General features: G+C 37.0%; 1 protein-coding gene across 1 annotated transcript; it reads left to right on the forward strand.

The window, feature by feature from the left end:
- Positions 1–637: 637 nt before the first annotated feature.
- On the forward strand, positions 638–18,107 carry LOC113726863 (protein ARABIDILLO 1). Its single transcript, XM_072075357.1, has 13 exons — positions 638–1,143; positions 1,243–3,094; positions 3,276–3,434; positions 3,511–3,591; positions 3,727–3,858; positions 4,553–4,680; positions 5,925–6,012; positions 6,562–6,656; positions 7,534–7,597; positions 13,528–13,703; positions 15,619–15,840; positions 17,415–17,499; positions 17,633–18,107. The coding sequence occupies exons 2-13, from the start codon at positions 1,754–1,756 to the stop codon at positions 17,810–17,812; spliced, it is 2,751 nt and encodes a 916-aa protein (XP_071931458.1). The 5' UTR covers positions 638–1,143; positions 1,243–1,753; the 3' UTR covers positions 17,813–18,107.
- The last annotated feature ends 821 nt before the right edge of the window (positions 18,108–18,928 follow it).

Here is an 18,928-nt window from a genome sequence, read left to right on the forward strand (position 1 = left end):
AAAGTTGGCAGTGAATTGGATTGACCTTCATAGGGGTGATTTAGGCATTTACAGGGATATAGATAGTCAAATTTTTTTCAAATAATATTTTACTTGCATAGTAAACATATTTTTCAACTTATATTTTTTTATATTTTTAATCTTTTTTTTTATTTCACATACATCACATCACAGAAAATGTTACAGTAATTATTCTAAATATTGTTTCAAAAAATATTCTATCCAAACACTTTCTGCTCTGACAACGTCGTTGTGGCTTGCCATAATAAAAGACTAGAATTTTCATCATGTAAAAAGTTAAATATGGCAAGTAAATGTGTCCTGTGCTCCCAATTTGTATTGATGCAAATACATGTATTTCCTCCTGCCTCTTCAACACATGAAACTATTGATAGTTCCTTTTATGTAAAAAAAAAAAACAAACCTTACATCCAAGATTTTTTATAATCACATGTATTATTTTGACAACAAACACCATACATTGGCCACATTTTTGTTTAATCAGCCATATATGGTGGAAAAATTGAATGCTTTAACATTCCTGCCATATTTATATGCATAAATTATATAAATACATGCATGAAAAAAAAAAATGCTCAGATACTCCGTATATAAATCCATTTTAATTCCCCACTCTTTCATCAGTCGTATAAACAAAGTGAAAACAAATTTTATGCCCATTTTTTTGCTCCATAAACCGCCAACAATCACCCATCAATCCGTGGTCTCTACTCGAATTATCATATGTCCCCTGAAATATTGTAGTAATCCCTTCTGAAATCTCAAGCAGCCCACCTCATCTAGTTCCCCTTACCCCCTCTCTCTCTCCCGTCTGTATAATTGTAGTGGAATATTGGTACATTTTTGGTTCCAACCATTCAGTAGCAGCAAAATTAAAAATAGGGAGGGAGAGAGGGAGAGAAGAGAGGAATTGAGGTTTGGGTGCTTTTGGGTTTTGGCCTATAAAGCTTTTATCTCATCCCTCTTTCATGCCTACCTGAATTCTCTCCGACCCTTCTTCAGCTTTGTCCTCTTAACCCCTTTCATTCTTCTTTCTTTCTTCTTTTCTCAATCCGGCTTTTGGGATGCAATTCAGCTGAAAGGCAATAGATTTGATAACAAGCGCAGAGGCAAATAGCTCAGGTTTCAGGGCAAAAAAAAGTTTTAACTTTACTCGGTTAAATGTATATGCGATTGGATATCATCCTTTTTCTTACTTGAAATTTTGCTTCTTTCCTTTAGTCGCATCGTGGGTTTTCTCTTTGGTGCACATGTTTAAATTGGGTTCTGCTCAGCTGTCTCATTTAAGTCATCAGTGGTTTGAGAATTAGGGTTTTTGATGTTAGAGTTGATTGTTTTACTGGTGTGGGAATTTGGATGTTATGATTTGAGTTAAATGGTATCTTGGTTTTACTTTGTATGATCATTGGATTGTGGAATTAGCATTTTGTGTTGAAAAGGCGATTGCTTCTTTGTTTGGCTGTGCACCATCTGTGCTTTTGGAAATTGAGTACGTTCAGGTGAAAAGATTATCAATTCTATAGTTCGTTTTGCTCCTCATTTCAATGGCTTTGTGATTCAAGTCTGTTTAGATCAAGTATGTCCCAGCTTGTCATTGCTGCTTTTGGTGATTAAATGCAAAGGCTCTGAGTTCTAAAACATTTGTCAGTTGCTGGTTTTAAGTGAAGGGATTGGAAACGTACGTTGATATATCACTGGTTTGGTAACCTTGGATTTTGTTGACTGATTGACTATGAGTCGGAAGGTGAGGAGGAGGTTGACCAGGAGGGGAAAAGAGAAAGTGGATTACCCAGATATTGAAGAATCTTTCGTTTTGGATGATAAGGGTGTGGTTGATTGGACTAAGCTGCCAGATGATACAGTGATACAGTTGTTTTCATGTCTTAATTACCGTGATCGGGCGAGCTTGTCATCGACATGTCGGACGTGGAGAACCCTGGGGTCCTTGCCATGCTTGTGGCAGGTACTCGATCTCAGGCCGCATAAATGTGATGCTGCGGCAGCTACTTCTCTTGCCTCTCGATGTCGAGATCTGCAGAAACTCCGGTTCCGTGGTGCTGAATCTGCTGATGCAATTATTAATCTTCAAGCTAGAAGTTTGAGCGAGATTAGTGGTGATTATTGCAGGAAAATTAGTGATGCTACACTCTCGGTTATTGCTGCTCGACATGAGAAGCTTGAGAGTCTCCAACTTGGGCCAGATTTCTGCGAAAGAATAAGCAGTGATGCAGTAAAAGCAGTGGCCCTATGCTGTAGTCATCTGCGGAAACTTAGGCTCTCAGGTATTCGTGAAGTTGAGGGAGATGCCATTAATGCTTTGGCCAGGAATTGTCCAAATTTAATAGACGTTGGCTTTATTGACTGTCTTAGTATTGATGAGATAGCACTGGGAAATGTTTTATCAGTTCGTTTCCTATCGGTTGCAGGGACAACTAGTGTGAAGTGGTCAATGGTATTACAGCATTGGAACAAATTGCCTAACTTAGGAGGTTTAGATGTTTCTAGGACAGATATAATTCCTAATGCTGTTTCAAGATTATTTTCATCTTCACAAAGCTTGAAAGTCTTGTGTGCCTTAAATTGTCCAGCGCTTGAGGAAGATGCTAGTTTTGTTTCCAACACCAATCATAGAGGTAAACTGCTACTTGCACTTTTCACTGATATTTTCAAAGGAGTAGCTTCCCTATTTGCCGATACTACTAAACAAGAGAGGAACACTTTCTTAAATTGGCAAAACACAACCACCAAGGACAAAAAATTGGATGAGATCATGAATTGGCTGGAATGGATCCTGTCACATTCACTTCTACGTATTGCTGAGAGCAATCCACAAGGTTTAGATAATTTCTGGCTTAGCCAAGGTGCATATCTGCTGCTCAGTTTGATGCAGAGCACTCAAGAGGAAGTTCAAGAAAGGGCAGCGACTGGCCTTGCAACTTTCGTAGTCATTGATGATGAGAATGCTAGTATAGATGGTGGAAGAGCTGAAACAGTTATGCGAGATGGTGGCATTCGTCTCCTCCTGAACCTTGCAAAGTCATGGCGGGAGGGGCTTCAATCAGAAGCTGCAAAGGTGAAATTTATACTTATGGTGCTAAGGCTTCTTTAGAGCAGCTATATTATGTCTTTATATGTTGAAACATTTCTTCTAATTCCCACCTTAGATAATCATTTATCCTTCAAATCATCTATATTGCTTCATTATGGGCTTTTCAAGGTTTAAATTTGTACTATTGTGTTTGGTCTTTCGATAGGCTATAGCAAACTTATCAGTCAACACCAACGTTGCAAAAGCTGTGGCTGAGGAAGGAGGTATTGATATTCTAGCAAATTTGGCTAGGTCTATGAACAGGTTGGTTGCTGAAGAGGCTGCAGGAGGACTGTGGAACCTATCAGTTGGGGAAGAGCATAAGGTTGTATGTGTCATGTATTAGTCTGGTTGTTTCATGTTTGAAATTTCATGTTTACTCAATAAATGTCACATTACAGGGTGCCATTGCCCAAGCTGGTGGTGTAAAAGCTCTAGTCGATCTTATATTCAAATGGTCCAATGGGGGTGAGGGAGTATTGGTATGTCAATTACTGTTTCATACATCTCAAGATGCTCATGCTTTCACGAGCATTCTTTCACTTGCAATAGTAATCCATGAGTGAATTTAGTTATCATTGCCTTTTAATTATATCATGAGGAGGACTTGTTTTCAGGAACGTGCTGCTGGTGCATTGGCGAATTTGGCTGCAGATGACAAGTGCAGCATGGAGGTTGCTTCAGTAGGAGGGGTACATGCTTTGGTAACTCTAGCTCGAACTTGCAAAGTTGATGGTGTGCAAGAGCAGGTATCCTGATTTTCATGTATTGAAGCATCATGATGTTCATTTGAGGATGATTTGCTATTATCTTTTCTGTGATCATGTGACACCAGTTCCAATGCAAAATCATGTAAAAAACCCATGGCAATAAAAAAAGTTCTGATGCTTGTGTTTAGTGGTTCATTCCTGGTTAATTCCGTGCTACAGTATGCAAAAATATTGGATCCCAAGTTAGGGTATCATACTTTTTAGTACTGACATTGAAGTTCTTCCAATTTTTATTGTAAGCATACATAATCTTGTGGTTGGTAGTTTCCTTATCTTATTACAGAAGTAACTGGCAAGAACTAGATGCTTGATAGTTAACATTGTCAAGGATTGCTACATAATTTAGTCTTTCTATATCATCTATCTGTGTGCATTTGTCCGAAATTGAATTATTCTGCTTTCTGAGAGTAAAATGTTACTAATTGTCCACCACAATCTTAGTTTACCTGGCCTCTGTACTTGTATCACAGGTCTAGAACATAATTCTTCATCAGATACTCAAATATGTAAAATTGAGAAATCTAATTGAGTTCATTAGATTTGGATCTGGTAAGACTTCATGTGTGCATCAGTCTTCAGTTTACAGTTATGTCTGGAAAGGTGTGTATGTGTATAGAAGGATTCAATGTTCACTTTCATATTGATTAACATTCATCCACTTTGCTATTCTCAGGCAGCCCGTGCCTTGGCAAATTTGGCTGCACATGGAGATAGCAACAGTAATAATGCAGCTGTTGGACAAGAGGCGGGAGCTCTTGAAGCACTTGTACAACTTACTCAGTCTCCTCATGATGGTGTCAGGTGGTGCATTCTAGAATATTAAATTAAGATTTTAATTGCTGTCCGGTAGCTTGGAGTAGCTTTTGATGTATTTCTCCTTTTAAATAAGGGTTTTTTTTTTATACACTCATTCAGTATAACTAGCTTATAGGTCTGGCATTAACATTCCCTCCTTACTGTGGTAATAAGCTTAGATTGTTCATCTGTTGGTAAATCTTCTACAGTGGATAACAGCAAACTTGACTAATTTTGAAGTTAAAAGAGAGGAGAAATCAACCTTTGAACTTGAAATGGTTAGCTTCAGTTAATAATTGGACAGATGGCTGTTTTTCCCGTATTCGATGTCCTGGTTCTTCCTCGCACTCACAAGAGGTCTAAAACAATAGAAATTTAAACATTTATTCAGGTCAAAATCTCCAGAACACCGAAGTTAAGTGTGTTGATCAAAATGTCATTGGTCAAAAATGAGTAGAAGAGATTTGCATGGTTAAAATCTCTTCAAACTTCGGTGTGATGCATTTGATAGTTGATACCTGACTGAGTATTATCTTTTTCTTGTTGATTGTTTGTTTCAGAAAATTTGCCTTGATGTGCATGGAAGATTACTCATTGAATGACCACCATGCTCATCTTGGCTTAAGAAATTCCAGATCGGAAACCTGGTCTTATCACTTATTCTCCTCCCTGTACTCCTGATAGAGTGGGAAAGAGCCGTTATTTTCATGTGATTTGTACCCTATAGATTATCTGTTGCAACAAATTGGTTCATATATTTCCATATTTAGTATTTTAGGACTTCCATGTAAAGCTGTAAAAGCTAAATTGAGTTGCTTCACTATTAACCATTGAGCACTTGCATTTAAGATCAGAGCAGAATAGTTTATAGGAGAAGCTTTTCTTTCTCCCCTTTTAATTTCTTTTTTTTCCCCTAGTTTTTGGTTTGCTAATCTGTATTTAATGGCTCTCTAATGCTGGATATGAAAAATATTAGCGACAAAAATCCTCATTTTAGTCCTTTTGCACTGCGTACTGGTTTGTTCTGGCTTCTGCTTTCATTGTTATGCATCCTGCTGAAGTAGTTATACGCAGACTGACAATTAATTCTGTGGCCTTAGAGCTTGAGAGTCAAACTCAACTTTATTAAACTCTCTCACAGAAAGAGGGAGAGGGAGCAAAGTCTTATGCTATCAATTCATTTTTTTCCTTCCTGTTATAATGAGTCTGCACTATCTTCTAATGGTTGTTGCTTATCTGCTACAATATAGGCAAGAAGCCGCTGGGGCGCTGTGGAACTTATCTTTTGATGATCGGAATCGAGAAGCAATTGCTGCTGCTGGAGGAGTTGAAGCCTTGGTAAGACTTGTTCCTACTTGAGCCTAGACCTCTGTAGCTTAAGATGCTTAAATGTACATTGATAAAGATATGTTCAATTAATATGAGTAGTTGCTTAGATGGAGCAATTAATCATGTGGAGTCAAAAAAACACTGCCTGGGGAAATTTAGTTCTTATTTTTTTTTAAACAAATCAGTTAAAACGAGTGTGCTTTTTGGGAAAAGGTAATGTGCTTACCTATTAACATCCAACCTTAACAAGGGAAGTTACTACTTGTTCAAACATATCTTTGTTTATCTTGTGATCTTCTCTGTGAACTAAATCAAGCATCTTTTGTAAATGATTTTCTACCTTTATCAAATAATGTTCCTCAGTACATTTGCTAATGGGAAGAGAATGAATCTCCAATGGTGGTGTTGCAATATTGGATTCTATTGAATTCTTTTGATGTAGGGTGGGCTTTCCAATTTTTTAAGTATTGGAAGGTGAAGAAAGATAGTCAAACTTGATTGTTTAGTTGTATTACCTGGAGTTTTCTTGCAAATCAATAAAGCTTATATTGTGTTCAGGTTGCTCTTGCAAATTCATGTTCAAATTCTTCTCCTGGTCTCCAAGAGAGAGCTGCTGGAGCTTTATGGGGACTGTCTGTTTCAGAAGCAAATAGGTAAGGATGTAAATTATTCCTTACAATCTCTCTTTCTGCACACACACACTCTTAACTGTAAATTTTTGTATATATAGATACACCTCTCTGATGTTTCTCCTCCCAATCTCTCTTCCTGCACATTGCGTCTCCATTTTGGTGTGTGTGTATATATTTGTTTGATTTTCTATTTTATGGTTCTAAGTTATGGCTGTTGCTCCAAATGCCCATATTTTTATTTTGTTATGTGCTATTATTGACTTGATCCATTGTGGTCTCTTCTATGCAATAGGGATTTCCTTAGGTTCTTTTAATTTGTCAGAATATAAGTGGATGTTTATGGCAGAGATGAGTTTGGGACAATGTTACTATTATTTCACAGAAAAGTTTCGATTTTTCATATGAGTATTTTTTTTAAAAATAAAAGATAAGGTTGCTGGGCCTAAAATACTGGTAAACCTTCAATATAGCAGAGATATCTAAGAAGTTGAAAGTGGGGAAAAAAGAACGAAGTGCCTAAATTTACAGTTGTGATTATCTGTAATAGGCATGTAGGTCTTAACAAAATTGGGGGGGTTCTTCTGAGTTTTAGACTAGGTGTCATGATACTGCTGGAAAAAAGGGGTTTAAAGGTTGTTGTAATGTGCTCAATAGGCAAGACCGTTAAAAGTGGACTTCAAGTATTTCCGTGGTTTATATTGGACTTTTGGCATGAATATGGTCATTATGGTAAGGCATGAGAAACAGGTCCATGAAATAATGCAAAGACAGAGGAGTTATCTAATGCTCCTTTTTGCTTTCTCTCATGCTCCTAATTTGTAGTGCTTTCATGCCTCTCCTGCCTCTTTTTTTCTGTGCTACTTCCTTTTTAAAGTGTCAATTGTTGCTTGTGTATCAGCATTGCTATTGGACGAGAAGGTGGTGTGGCACCCCTGATAGCATTTGCACGATCTGATGCTGAGGTAAATTTACATTTGCAGCAATTTGATTTCTTAAAATTACTCTATAGTCATTATTTTCTTCTGTAAAGCATTCCCTTTACTCGTGGTAATTACAATTTGCTTGTGTTTGTTAGGTAGTTGGTAAGATGATACTTAGGTGCATATTGAACTTATCCCTTGATTCATAGTTGGTGGCTCTGTTTTATTCTCCTCCATGCACCTCTTTCCTCTGATATTCCCCTGCTACTCTCCCAGAGCCATCCCCCTCCCCTGCCAAAAAAAAAGAAGATAAAATTAAAAGACAGAAGCATGACAGCAGGTTGTCATGTATTCCTTTCGGACATAGGTACTTAGCTAACAATAAAAGGGACAACTACGTAATTGCAGCTTTTGGTTCTTGTTAGCTGAAAGTCCTTTTGAAGTTCTGAGGCTCATTGTTGAGAAAAAAATTGCCTGGTGAAGGAATTTAGTAAGAAGCATTAGTTTGTGTATTGTCATGTCTCATGCCCTTCTCCATGTCTTGAGAAAGTTTAGAGTGGGAATATTTTGAATCCAATAAAGCCAGAAACCATGATAGGTTATCTCGTGTATAATTTGTATACATAGTAGAAAAGTTTGGTAAGTCAGTGTTGTGATTGCAGGATCAATATAGTTAACATACAGAATCCCATTTTCCAAGTTTATCGTCAGCCGCATTAGTGGTCTCGTTAGTCTTTGTTGGCTATTTTAGTTTCATAATTGCTATTCTTTTCTGAAGATAAAGTGCTAAAAGCTTTTACTGATGATTCTTGAACACTTCTATTGGACATAGAGTGCAGCACTGGATAGACGTGAGCTCTGCTGATAGTAGAAAATTTGAAGCTACAACCGTCTTTTTATGTGTACAGGAAGAAAGTAGATCAGTTTGGCTTTGAAATCTGAAATCTAGTCAGAATCTAACATAAGAGAAGGATCGGTACTCTGGTAATATCATATTGTCTGCTGTATCCATACTCTAGTGTATCCAGGATGAGATTACGAGAGACATATAAGGAGAATGTAAGGTTTGAAAAACGTTTGCTATTCTATAACAAATCAAGTAACTTAGAGATGATAAATATTTATTGCTGTTTTGGCATCATAAGCCTTGAGTGGTTTTAAGGTTTCTCAATTTCTTTGCATGCATTCATTCTTTTAGTTTTTGTTTTGTGAAGAAGTTCTTGGCTCATGCACTTTTTGGAACTCCTAAATTAAGATTTAATGGCTGTCCCAGATCAGCTTTGTGAGCGAGACTGATGCTTGCCTCCAATTGTTTTATGCTCTTCAGTGGTGAGAATGTCCTTGAACTAATAGGATCTAGCTTTATCTTTCTGATTTTGAGGCAAATATTGAAGAAATTCTGCAATGCAAAGGTAACAAGGAGAAGCATATAAAGAGCTCAAAGAAGACTTTGCTATTCTTAGTTGCAGTGTTGGTCATTTAATGTAGCTTATGGAGAATGGTCTAAGTAGAAAGAATATTTATGATGAGGATAGAAGATGGAACACCAGCAGTTTTAGGGGAAGCTGCAAGTTATTACAGTTTAGCAGTTTAACAAAATTTTGTTGGAACTTGTTTTCAAATCTGAACGAGAGTGGATCCTGGAGGCATAGACATGGCAGAAGCTGGAAATTTTCAACTGGTACTATGATGTGGAAATAAGGCATCACTTGAACATGATGGTTATTGTGGTAATCCAATTCCTACCTCTCTCATTGGATTGATAGATGTCTGAAGATTATTAGTTGTATTTAATGCTTAAAAGTAAGATAGTTATCTTCAATTAAACAAAGTTGAGCTGATTGATTTGCTTATGGTGCCATAGAAACTAGGTGTAGGTATGCCAAAAGAAGCAGCCACCGTCAGAAACAGGGGAAGCAATGATGAAAGAAACCTTCTTGTACCAGATTATGATCATGCACAACTCTTGAAGATGTTAGACTCTAAGCAAAGTAGTAATAGGTGGATTAGTGCAGAAAGGGGTTTTATGAACTAAGAGACCATAAATAATAGGGGGATTGCAGCACAACTTATTGAACATTACAAGCCTGGCCAATGAATGGAGATAGAATACGATAATGCAAACTAATATGTAGTGTCAGTGGATCAAACTGCCCAAAATAGTATCTATGGATTGTGTTGGGAATGCTAAATGTTGAGTTCATCTGTTGATGAGTACAATGGCATGTAAACGAGGAAGTTTTTGCAGCAAAATAGTGTTTATCGCACAACTACTCCAGCCCAAGAAAGACGATTCAATGAATTAGTCTCAAAGTGGCTGACTGAAGATGTGATAATGGGAAATAAGAAACTACCACAAACATGTATTGTTAGTTTGGAGGTCATTGACATCACACTTTTGGAACTAATTTCACTGAAGCTCTGTCACGTAGTGTTAACTTAAATCAGAAGTTTTAAGAGTTGAAAGAGGCAAATGCTGATGGAGGTGTTGATTGTTGTCATGCACGATTGAAGATATGGTCTTGTATTGAGATTGTTGGTCATAAAAGAGACAGGCAAAGCTTAATGATTCCCCGATACTTCCTTCTTCAAGTTCCTTCAAATTGCTAAGACCTATGGTTGTTAATGATAGCAAGAACATAAATTATGCCTCATATGTAGTTACTTGACCAATTCAGGTTGCAGGTGGGAAAGCATTCTTGTTCTTGTTGCGGAGCCTGGGTAGTGGGTAAATAACATCTCAGTTTGTGCTAATATCATCATTTCGTGACTTGCATCTATGTTTTTTGAAGAATCTCAACTTATTTGGAAGTTTTACTAAAGAAAGTTGGTCATACATTGTATGGGTCATCATGGTTGCATGATCAAAAGGCCAACATGATGGAGAATTGAGCAGCACAACTTTCAAGCACTAGGGGTTTACAAAAACAATTTTTGTGACCCAAAAAATAGTACCTAGCTTCATGAAGATAGTCAATGACAGAAGTTCCCCTGCAACAACTTGTTGATGGTAGAATCTAGAATAAATTCTAAAGATGCTAGGAAACTGTTATGAAGTACAAGTCTTTTGAAGAATCTAAACAATTACATTGATAAGGGAGGAAATAAGTCATCAAGTTGGTGAACAATAAAACAACATGTTGCGCTCAAGTACTATGAAAGATTAATTTTGATAGTGGTGGGGTTTCCTGCAAGATGATACTATTATTCTCTCTTTTCACTACCTTTAGTGTGAGAAATATTTCTTTTATGGTTTCTGGTTCTTCATTTGAAGCAATTGCCATGTATCCTTGTCCTCAACTCATTTCAAAAGTCATAGTGTTTTCTCTAACAGAGAGAAATGATATGGTAAAAAAAAGCAGGCTTAAAGAAGCCCTGTATGTTGTTTAAGTAATCTTGGTAGTTTGATGACTATGCAGGCTTGGATACTAAGTAGACCCTGCCTTCTCTAAAGTTGGCAGTCTTCTACGTCTACTTGACCATTCTTGATGGACTTCCTCTTTCCTAGACCCTCCTCCCTCATCTACACTGCAACCAGCAACTAAAATTTTTCTCTCTCCTGTTATCAATATGTTTCATATCAAATATCTACTAGGATTCCAAGTTGTGGAGGCATATAAATTGGCCTTTTTAACATTTAATGTTTAAGTAATCTTGGTAGTTTGATGACTATGCAGGCTTGGATACTAAGTAGACCCTGCCTTCTCTAAAGTTGGCAGTCATCTACGTCTACTTGACCATTCTTGATGGACTTCCTCTTTCCTAGACCCTCCTCCCTCATCTACACTGCAACCGGCAACTAAAATTTTTTTCCCTCCTGTTATTAATTATGTTTCATATCAAATATCTACTAGGATTCCAAGTTGTGGAGGCATATAAATTGGCCTTTTTAACATTTAACATTTAATGCTTTGAGAGAAGTTGAAGTTGAATGGACTCTCTTGCAGTCTTGGGATAATCTATGGTCAACGGTTCCATTAGTTCATTTAATTCCTTTTTTAGTCACAAGATCATGGAATCTGGATCATATGCATTCCAGAATTCATGCCAAAGGGCTTTCCTGCATCAATTCCCTTTTCTACTTTGAAGAAGGAGAAGAAAGAGAAACCTTTACCTAGTGAAATGCTTCTGTACTTCCTGTGCAGCACGTAGTTTTAATTCTATGTGTTACAGAAAGGTGGATTCAATTTGTCTTGAAACTAGGGCTGGCAATTTTAATCACACCATGACAATGTCACACGAACATAATGCGGATAAAATACAGCCAAACAAGACACTAGAAAATATGGGTCATAAGTGGGTCAGACCTTGTTATGACACGACCAAAATTGTGTAGGTTATGTGGCATCACACAGGCCAACAAGATTTTCTTGCTAAAACATAATGAGTTTGTTTGGATAAGAATTTATTTGGATGATTTATTTGATCCAGTTACTGTAGCACTTTTTGTGATGTGATGTATGTGAGATAAAAAGGTGGTTGGGAATTGTGTGTATGATGCAAGCAAAACAAAATCTGAAATTTTTATTCCAAATTCTTGTTGTCCAAACAAACTCAATGTGTCACCTATTGGTTGACAAACTTAAACCACAACCTAGGGCACAACATATTTTCACCTTCACTCTTAAATAAGTTTCACATCTTCTAGAATTTTCATTGAACTGGGAGGGCACTTGAGGAATTGTTGATATCTCTACTTTTTGTTGCTATGAAATTGTCTATTGGGACTTTTCTGAGTAATTTGTTTGAGATATGAAAAACGTTTATTTGGCACTGAATGAGTTTATTTCAAAATGTCAGCAGTAAATTTAACTGACCAAACTTATCATTTGATTTCAAAGTAAATAGTAGGACTATGCTGACTTTCAAATTTCTTCTTGCACAACACTTTTATGTGGAATTTGTTTGCTACCTTTTATCTTGTGAGAATTATACAATTAACTTGAGTTTCTTTAGTGGAATTTTCAGTAGAGTTGATGACATCATAAGCTTTTACTGTTAAATTATTCTCAATCAAATGATACTTTGGCTGAATTTGAGTTGGTATTCTGTGTGGTATATTCTGGATTGGGGCATATTATTCTGTTTGCTGTATTCAACATTGGGTTTAATTGAATAATATGGAGCTCTGTAATGTATTTTAAATGGGGCATATTTGAACTGTATGTTGCTCTGCATTGTTAATAATAATATTGCTTGTAGATTTTATTTTATATTCTTATTCAGAGTGGACAAATCTTGAATTGCCGAACTTTTACTGCTTCTAGTTCCGTACAAATCTATTGCTTGTCGATATCTATTCAACTGTTAATTTTGTCTTTAAAATTTTTTAATGGAATTGTTTAATTTGTGTGCGCTTGATTTAAAAGAACTAGTAGAAATAACCACATTGTGGGTTGTCTATCAGGTCAAACTTAAAAGTGCAAATATCATGTAAAAAGTTAATGGGCCAACTCAGCAAACACGGACGATTGGACACGTTAATTAATAGGGGGTTCACACAACATAACATGCGATGATAAGAAATTGTGTTGTGTATGGTTTTTATGTTTTTTTGACATGAAATACAATTACATCACTAGTTTAACACGACTCAACAAATCTACACCCCTACTTGGGAAATTATAGGCTTGGCATGCTATCTAGCTCTTTTCAAAATTTAAAATGTGGGACTGCAAACTGGATTGCCCCATTTATAAGGATATAAATGTCGGTCAAGAGTCAATAACGCTATAGAGGTCTATAATATTTGACAAGGTTTTAATGGTAACTCTTAAACGTTGTGTTAACCATACCATGCATAAAGAACTGGCTCGTCATCTTTTGGGTTTGGACTTATGAATCTAAGTATTTACCAGAGTGTCTGAGAGAATCTCATGTGCATTGCTAAATATGTTCCAAGTCATGTTTCGTTAAAAATATTCTGCATGCTGTACGTCAGATTGTATTTAAAGTGTATGTTTGCATTTCAGGATGTCCATGAAACTGCTGCTGGAGCTCTTTGGAATCTGGCTTTTAACCCGGGTAATGCCCTTCGTATAGTGGAGGAAGGGGGTGTTCCGGCATTAGTTCATCTTTGTTCTTCATCTGTGTCCAAAATGGCGCGCTTCATGGCTGCATTGGCCTTAGCATACATGTTTGATGGAAGGTATTGGCTGACCAATCTTTTGTCATCTTTCAATTCTTTGACTATTAGGTTTGCTTTTGGAATAACTTGTTGAAAATAAAATAGTGAACCTGTTTAGATGTTTGTATGTCTTGTAGGCAACATTAGGTGGAATGTTGTGACATCAATTATGGTTGTGATATCGAATTATGAATATTCAATATTTGAGTTGGTGGATTATAGTAAAGTGCCATATAGTATGATACTGATACATTCAAGTACTACTTCCTAAATGTTTTGAGTTGTCATACGAACTAGGCATATGTTATACCCTTGGGGTCCATCATAGATCTGAATCACAATAGAAAATGCCAGTGACAAGTTCTCTTAGGAAAATTCAGCTATATGTGGCAGTGTAAGTAAGACTGGGTCTTGTGTTGTGATAACCTACTTGGCCTGGTCAATTGGTGGTTGTTTCATGTCATTCTCCTTTTTTCTGCATTTGAAGTATCTGAGATGAACAGCTTTTGGTCAACCCAACCCCATGTCTATAAAACAGCTTGGGGTTAGGATTGTCAGATATTTATGTGATAGAACTACCTTTTTATATTCTATGATATGCATTACGTCCATGGTCCAAAAGTTTTCAGTGTGAGTGAAGATTTTTACTTCCAATACACGTATTGTTTAGCAGATGGACAGCAGTTTTAGAAAGTCTCTTGACTTGGTAAGATGCTATCTTAAGTCCAGTGCAGTAACTGCTTTCTGAACAACAACTGGAGATAATCAGTTATGAATGCTGGAAATGCAACAGCCAGGGTACATAATTTCTGCAGGAAATATGAAATACCTCATAAGTAAATATAAAAGTTTATGCTCAAGCTCCTAGGGGCCAAAAAAATACGGTATATTTAGATTTTTGATATGTCATATTGATGCTAGACAGTGAAAAGCAGACTGTCCTATTGAATTTAACTTTTCCCTGTAATTTAGACTGTCCTATTGAAAAGCAGCTATTTTTGTTTTTGTATTAGATAAGTAATCTAAAAGTGACCTCCTTGACCTCCAAAGCACGGCCATATGGATGGCCAAATGATTTTACCATCTGATTTCCTACCACCATAATCGTTACTCTCCTTGTAGGTGATTCTGTAATCTAGCGTATGTGGAATTGTACCATTTATGGCCAGGAATCTCATTGTAGAAAAGATTATCTTAAAATCCTATCCCTGAACTGTGCCTGTTAATCTGTAGGCTTGACCAACTCATCTATAATTTGCAAAAACTTTAGCTGCCTGTAAAAGTTTTGAGTGTCAAAAGTTGTGTTCTGAGCATTAAATGTGGTTTTTGAATCTAGGAATCTGGTTTTGATAGCTATAAGTGCCATAGCTGCATTTTTTGTTTAAAATTGTAATAGTCCATTCCTGTGCCCGATTGTCAAACCCCTCCTTCCAACTGGGGTTGAGGGGGAAGGGAATTTTGACTTTATTCAGGTTTTAGGCTGTTGATAATGCTATTTTAATTAATATTTGATGTGATGTAAGACTATGAGATGCGGGGTTCATAACGTTAGCTTGATAACTAAGTGACTAGATTATGCGTCTGAAAAAGGTTATTTTAGCGCACAGAGATGTATACTCTAGAAAGGGTGTCTTGGTTATGAACCTAATACCTCGTGTTAAATTGCAAATTGTCTGCCCTGAAGTTCAAACTTGCAAACTTGAGGTAGTTTGCCAAAGCATTTTATCATGCCCACCAAATAATATGGCCAAAATACCTACATCAGCTCTCTGTGAACGTATTTCCCCCACTTCTAGTTTTCTTGTTCTATATTCCTTTTTTTTGGGTTACCATTATCTATAGTCCTCCCTGTCCCCATTCCTCCAACCCATGGTGGCGGTCTTCACTAATTTTGGTTGACATAAGATGCTCAAAATTGTTTGCATATTTTATTCAGAATGGATGAAGTTGCACTGGTGGGGACTTCATCGGAAAGTACATCAAAGACTGTTAGCTTAGATGGAGCGAGAAGAATGGCTCTGAAGCACATTGAAGCTTTCATTCTTACATTTTCTGACCAACAAGCATTTTCTGCTGCTGCTGTGTCATCAGCCCCAGCTGCATTGTCACAAGTAACAGAATCTGCTCGAATTCTTGAAGCAGGTCATCTGCGATGCAGGTTTGCCTCTCCCTCACTACTCTCTCTGTCCATCTGAGGCTATACTCACTTTTTTCCTGCTGATTATTCAGCTATTGATCATTTTCTGCTTTCTTGTCAATGGTTATCAAGTATAGTTGGCTAGTTTTGATGTGTCAAGGAAATCAGAAGAGGACTATATGGTACTTGTTACTGTATATTTGGTACTCAATTTGACTAGTTGCTTGTCTACTTTGTGCAAGTCAATCTTGAAAAAGTTTTCTTTGTGAGAATTTGTGGTGATAACAAAAGCATTGATAGCTCTAATCCACTGTACCTCCCTTTCTATATCTGGTATTCAAAGGAACTGTTGGTATAGTCATGATAAGGTGTCAAATAATCTTAAGAAGCTCAAATAGTACTTGATTTTTTTGCCAGCTGAAGTTACATTGCTGACTCTGTTGTTGATGTAGAAAATCCTTTCCAAGTAGGTTTAACTCAACTCATCGAATACATAACATGTCATCCCAAAGGAATTCCTGGTTCCCCCTGTAGATTGAATCTGGAAAGAAAGCTTTAAAACATATGCTTATAGTGCAATATCAGAATTATAAAAGTGCCAAAGCTGGTATTTCATGACTTCAAAACTTATGCATAGCACCTTATGGCTGGTTGTCAACTCTAATAGCTATTACCATCATGCCGTATTTTGAATTATATTTCCAATCTGATGTTATCAATTGAAATAAGCTGCAACAGTTGTTTAGTTATAGTTATATGAGACCTAGATTGAGCCAAGTAGTTCCTGGCTTACACATCTCACAGGCATTTGCTCCACGTCTGAGATATGAATTTGAATGTAATATCTGCTTTTAGATCCTTATGTTATCTCACTACCTCAGCTTGGACCTGGCTGCTTCTCCTGGTGAAATAACTTATTATGTATTGGGTGAAAGTGCACAGTGGCTGTCTCCTGTAGCTATTTTTTTGAAGCAAGGAAGGAAATAGGGAAATTATGGTTTTTCCCTTATTTTTTTTATTATACATGTTAGGTTCTAGCTTCTTTGTGGCATGTACATATGACAGCGTAAATTTATGTCTAAGAAAAAAAACAATGAATATGCTTTAAATAGCTTTTCTGCATTTTCAATTGTAATTATACATTTATATGATGTCCCATGGGTTTTTTCTTGGGGTGTGCTAGGGTGAATCAGAGTATGAGGAATGCGTAGTGCCTGCACTAGTTACTTTTTGAGATGATGGAAACAGTCTAGAGAGTTAAATATTTGCATTTTTCTAGTTTTATACTTGTGAATTCATCCATCCGTCTTACCCTGTCCTGCGGAAAACAAATTGGGAAAAAAAATTTGATGCAGCTAACTGTGTCTGCCTTGTGATATTGTGTATTGAAACTGAGATTCAGTTAGATGTTGCTAGTGAGCGGGGGAAAAAATGGTTTAGCTGGACTAAGTTATCGATCTTGTGCATTCTTGATTAGATGTGGAATATATGTATTGATGTGAGCAATTCATGTTTATTTGTGAATCTTTGATCCTCATTTGAGGTCCATGTGCTTTTCTTGTCTTGATTTGTTTCATGCATGTAATTTTCCCTAGTGGAGCTGAAATTGGGCGATTTGTTGTTATGCTACGAAATCCCTCGTCTGTTCTCAAGGCATGTGCTGCTTTTGCCCTTCTACAGGTACACTCACATACTCTCTCTCTCTCTCTCTCTCTCTCTCTCATGCGCGCGCAGGCAATCCACACATTCTATTCTCTTTCTGTGAATAGTTATTGCTGAGATAGTCTCCATTTATGTCATTTTCTTCTTCTAGTTCACGATCCCTGGTGGTAGGCATGCCGCGCATCATGTGAGCCTCTTGCAAAATGCTGGAGCACCTAGAGTTCTCCGTGCTGCAGCTGCTGCAGCTACTGCACCTCTTGAAGCTAAAATCTTTGCAAGAATTGTACTTCGTAACCTTGAGCACCATCAAACAGATCCTTCGTTCTTATAAGCCTAGCAGTAATACTCCAATCTTTGTGCAGGCTTATTAGCTTTAGTCGATGATTGTCTTCAATCTTTTAACTTGAGTTGGCTGTGAAAAGGAATATTTTCAGTAGTTCTGCTAATAGGGTTGTATTATATATTTTTTTCCTCCATATCTTTCAGTGATTTCTTTACAGCATAAACATAATATAGGTATTCTTCATAAGGGATTGGTGCAAAAGGCCAGTGCCTTGAAATTTTGTGTTTTATATGAATCTTGATAACATGTTTGATATGTATATGTTAGTGACTTTTTGGGACTCCTTGACTTTTTTTCTACATCTTGCTACTCTTGGTGAAATAGGTCAACTCCATTGTGAAATTCATGATTGCTACTGTTGACTGTGTTACTTCAAAACCTCTTGGTATGATGCTTGCGAACTATCAGAATGACTTCCTTCCGCATGTATTTTACTACTAAAATATGACAATAGGGTAGTGCAATAATCTTGTTGTGGGTTCATTGTTTTGCTATTTTGAGGGGCCAGTGCCAGGGTCAATCTGACTGACAACTTAACAGCCAGAGAGTTTGCACCAGGGCGATTGATGGTGTGAGTGATAGTGGGGCTTTACAACTGGTGAAAATGGTTGAGAGCTATAGCCTCTTAGCCGTCTTCTTGATCATTTTTTCATGATTGATAATATAGCTTTCGGCATGCAGGGGAGTCTGGCTGATGTCTTATTGTCTTTGGGTGAGACTTCATAGATCATCCCAGTGATAGGCAGAAATTGCAAGTTCGCACACTTTTCACCTAGTTATGACTATCCTGGAAATAGGATTTTATACAATCATTTGCTCCAAATGCTGCTTGACTGCCTTCTAAATATCCAAAAAAGTGCATTTCGACTGCCAAGTTTGGAATTCTACAGGAGGTGAAAGTACTTGGGTCCAACAGCATTCTTAGACACACCCTGATTCAGACTTTTCTTTGTGGAATTTTTAGCCAAAGTCTCAGCCCACAAATGCAAATTATGCAAGAAGCAAGCAAAGTTTTCTACCTTTTGGGTCCTTCAGCTACCAAAGTAAACTGAAAGGATAGACTGGTTCTTGGGTAGCTTGCTTTGTTTCTTTTGTATAAAGAGT

The sequence above is a fragment of the Coffea arabica genome, chromosome 2c, assembly GCF_036785885.1.
Source record: "Coffea arabica cultivar ET-39 chromosome 2c, Coffea Arabica ET-39 HiFi, whole genome shotgun sequence".
NCBI lineage: Eukaryota > Viridiplantae > Streptophyta > Magnoliopsida > Gentianales > Rubiaceae > Coffea > Coffea arabica.

Coding starts and splice junctions, on each gene's coding strand:
- LOC113726863 (XM_072075357.1), top strand. CDS start 1,754: ATGAGTCGGAAGGTGAGGAGGAGGTTGACCAGGAGGGGAAAAGAGAAA. Junction 3,095..3,275: donor TTCAATCAGAAGCTGCAAAG/GTGAAATTTATA, acceptor GTCTTTCGATAG/GCTATAGCAAACTTATCAGT. Junction 6,013..6,561: donor CTGGAGGAGTTGAAGCCTTG/GTAAGACTTGTT, acceptor TATTGTGTTCAG/GTTGCTCTTGCAAATTCATG.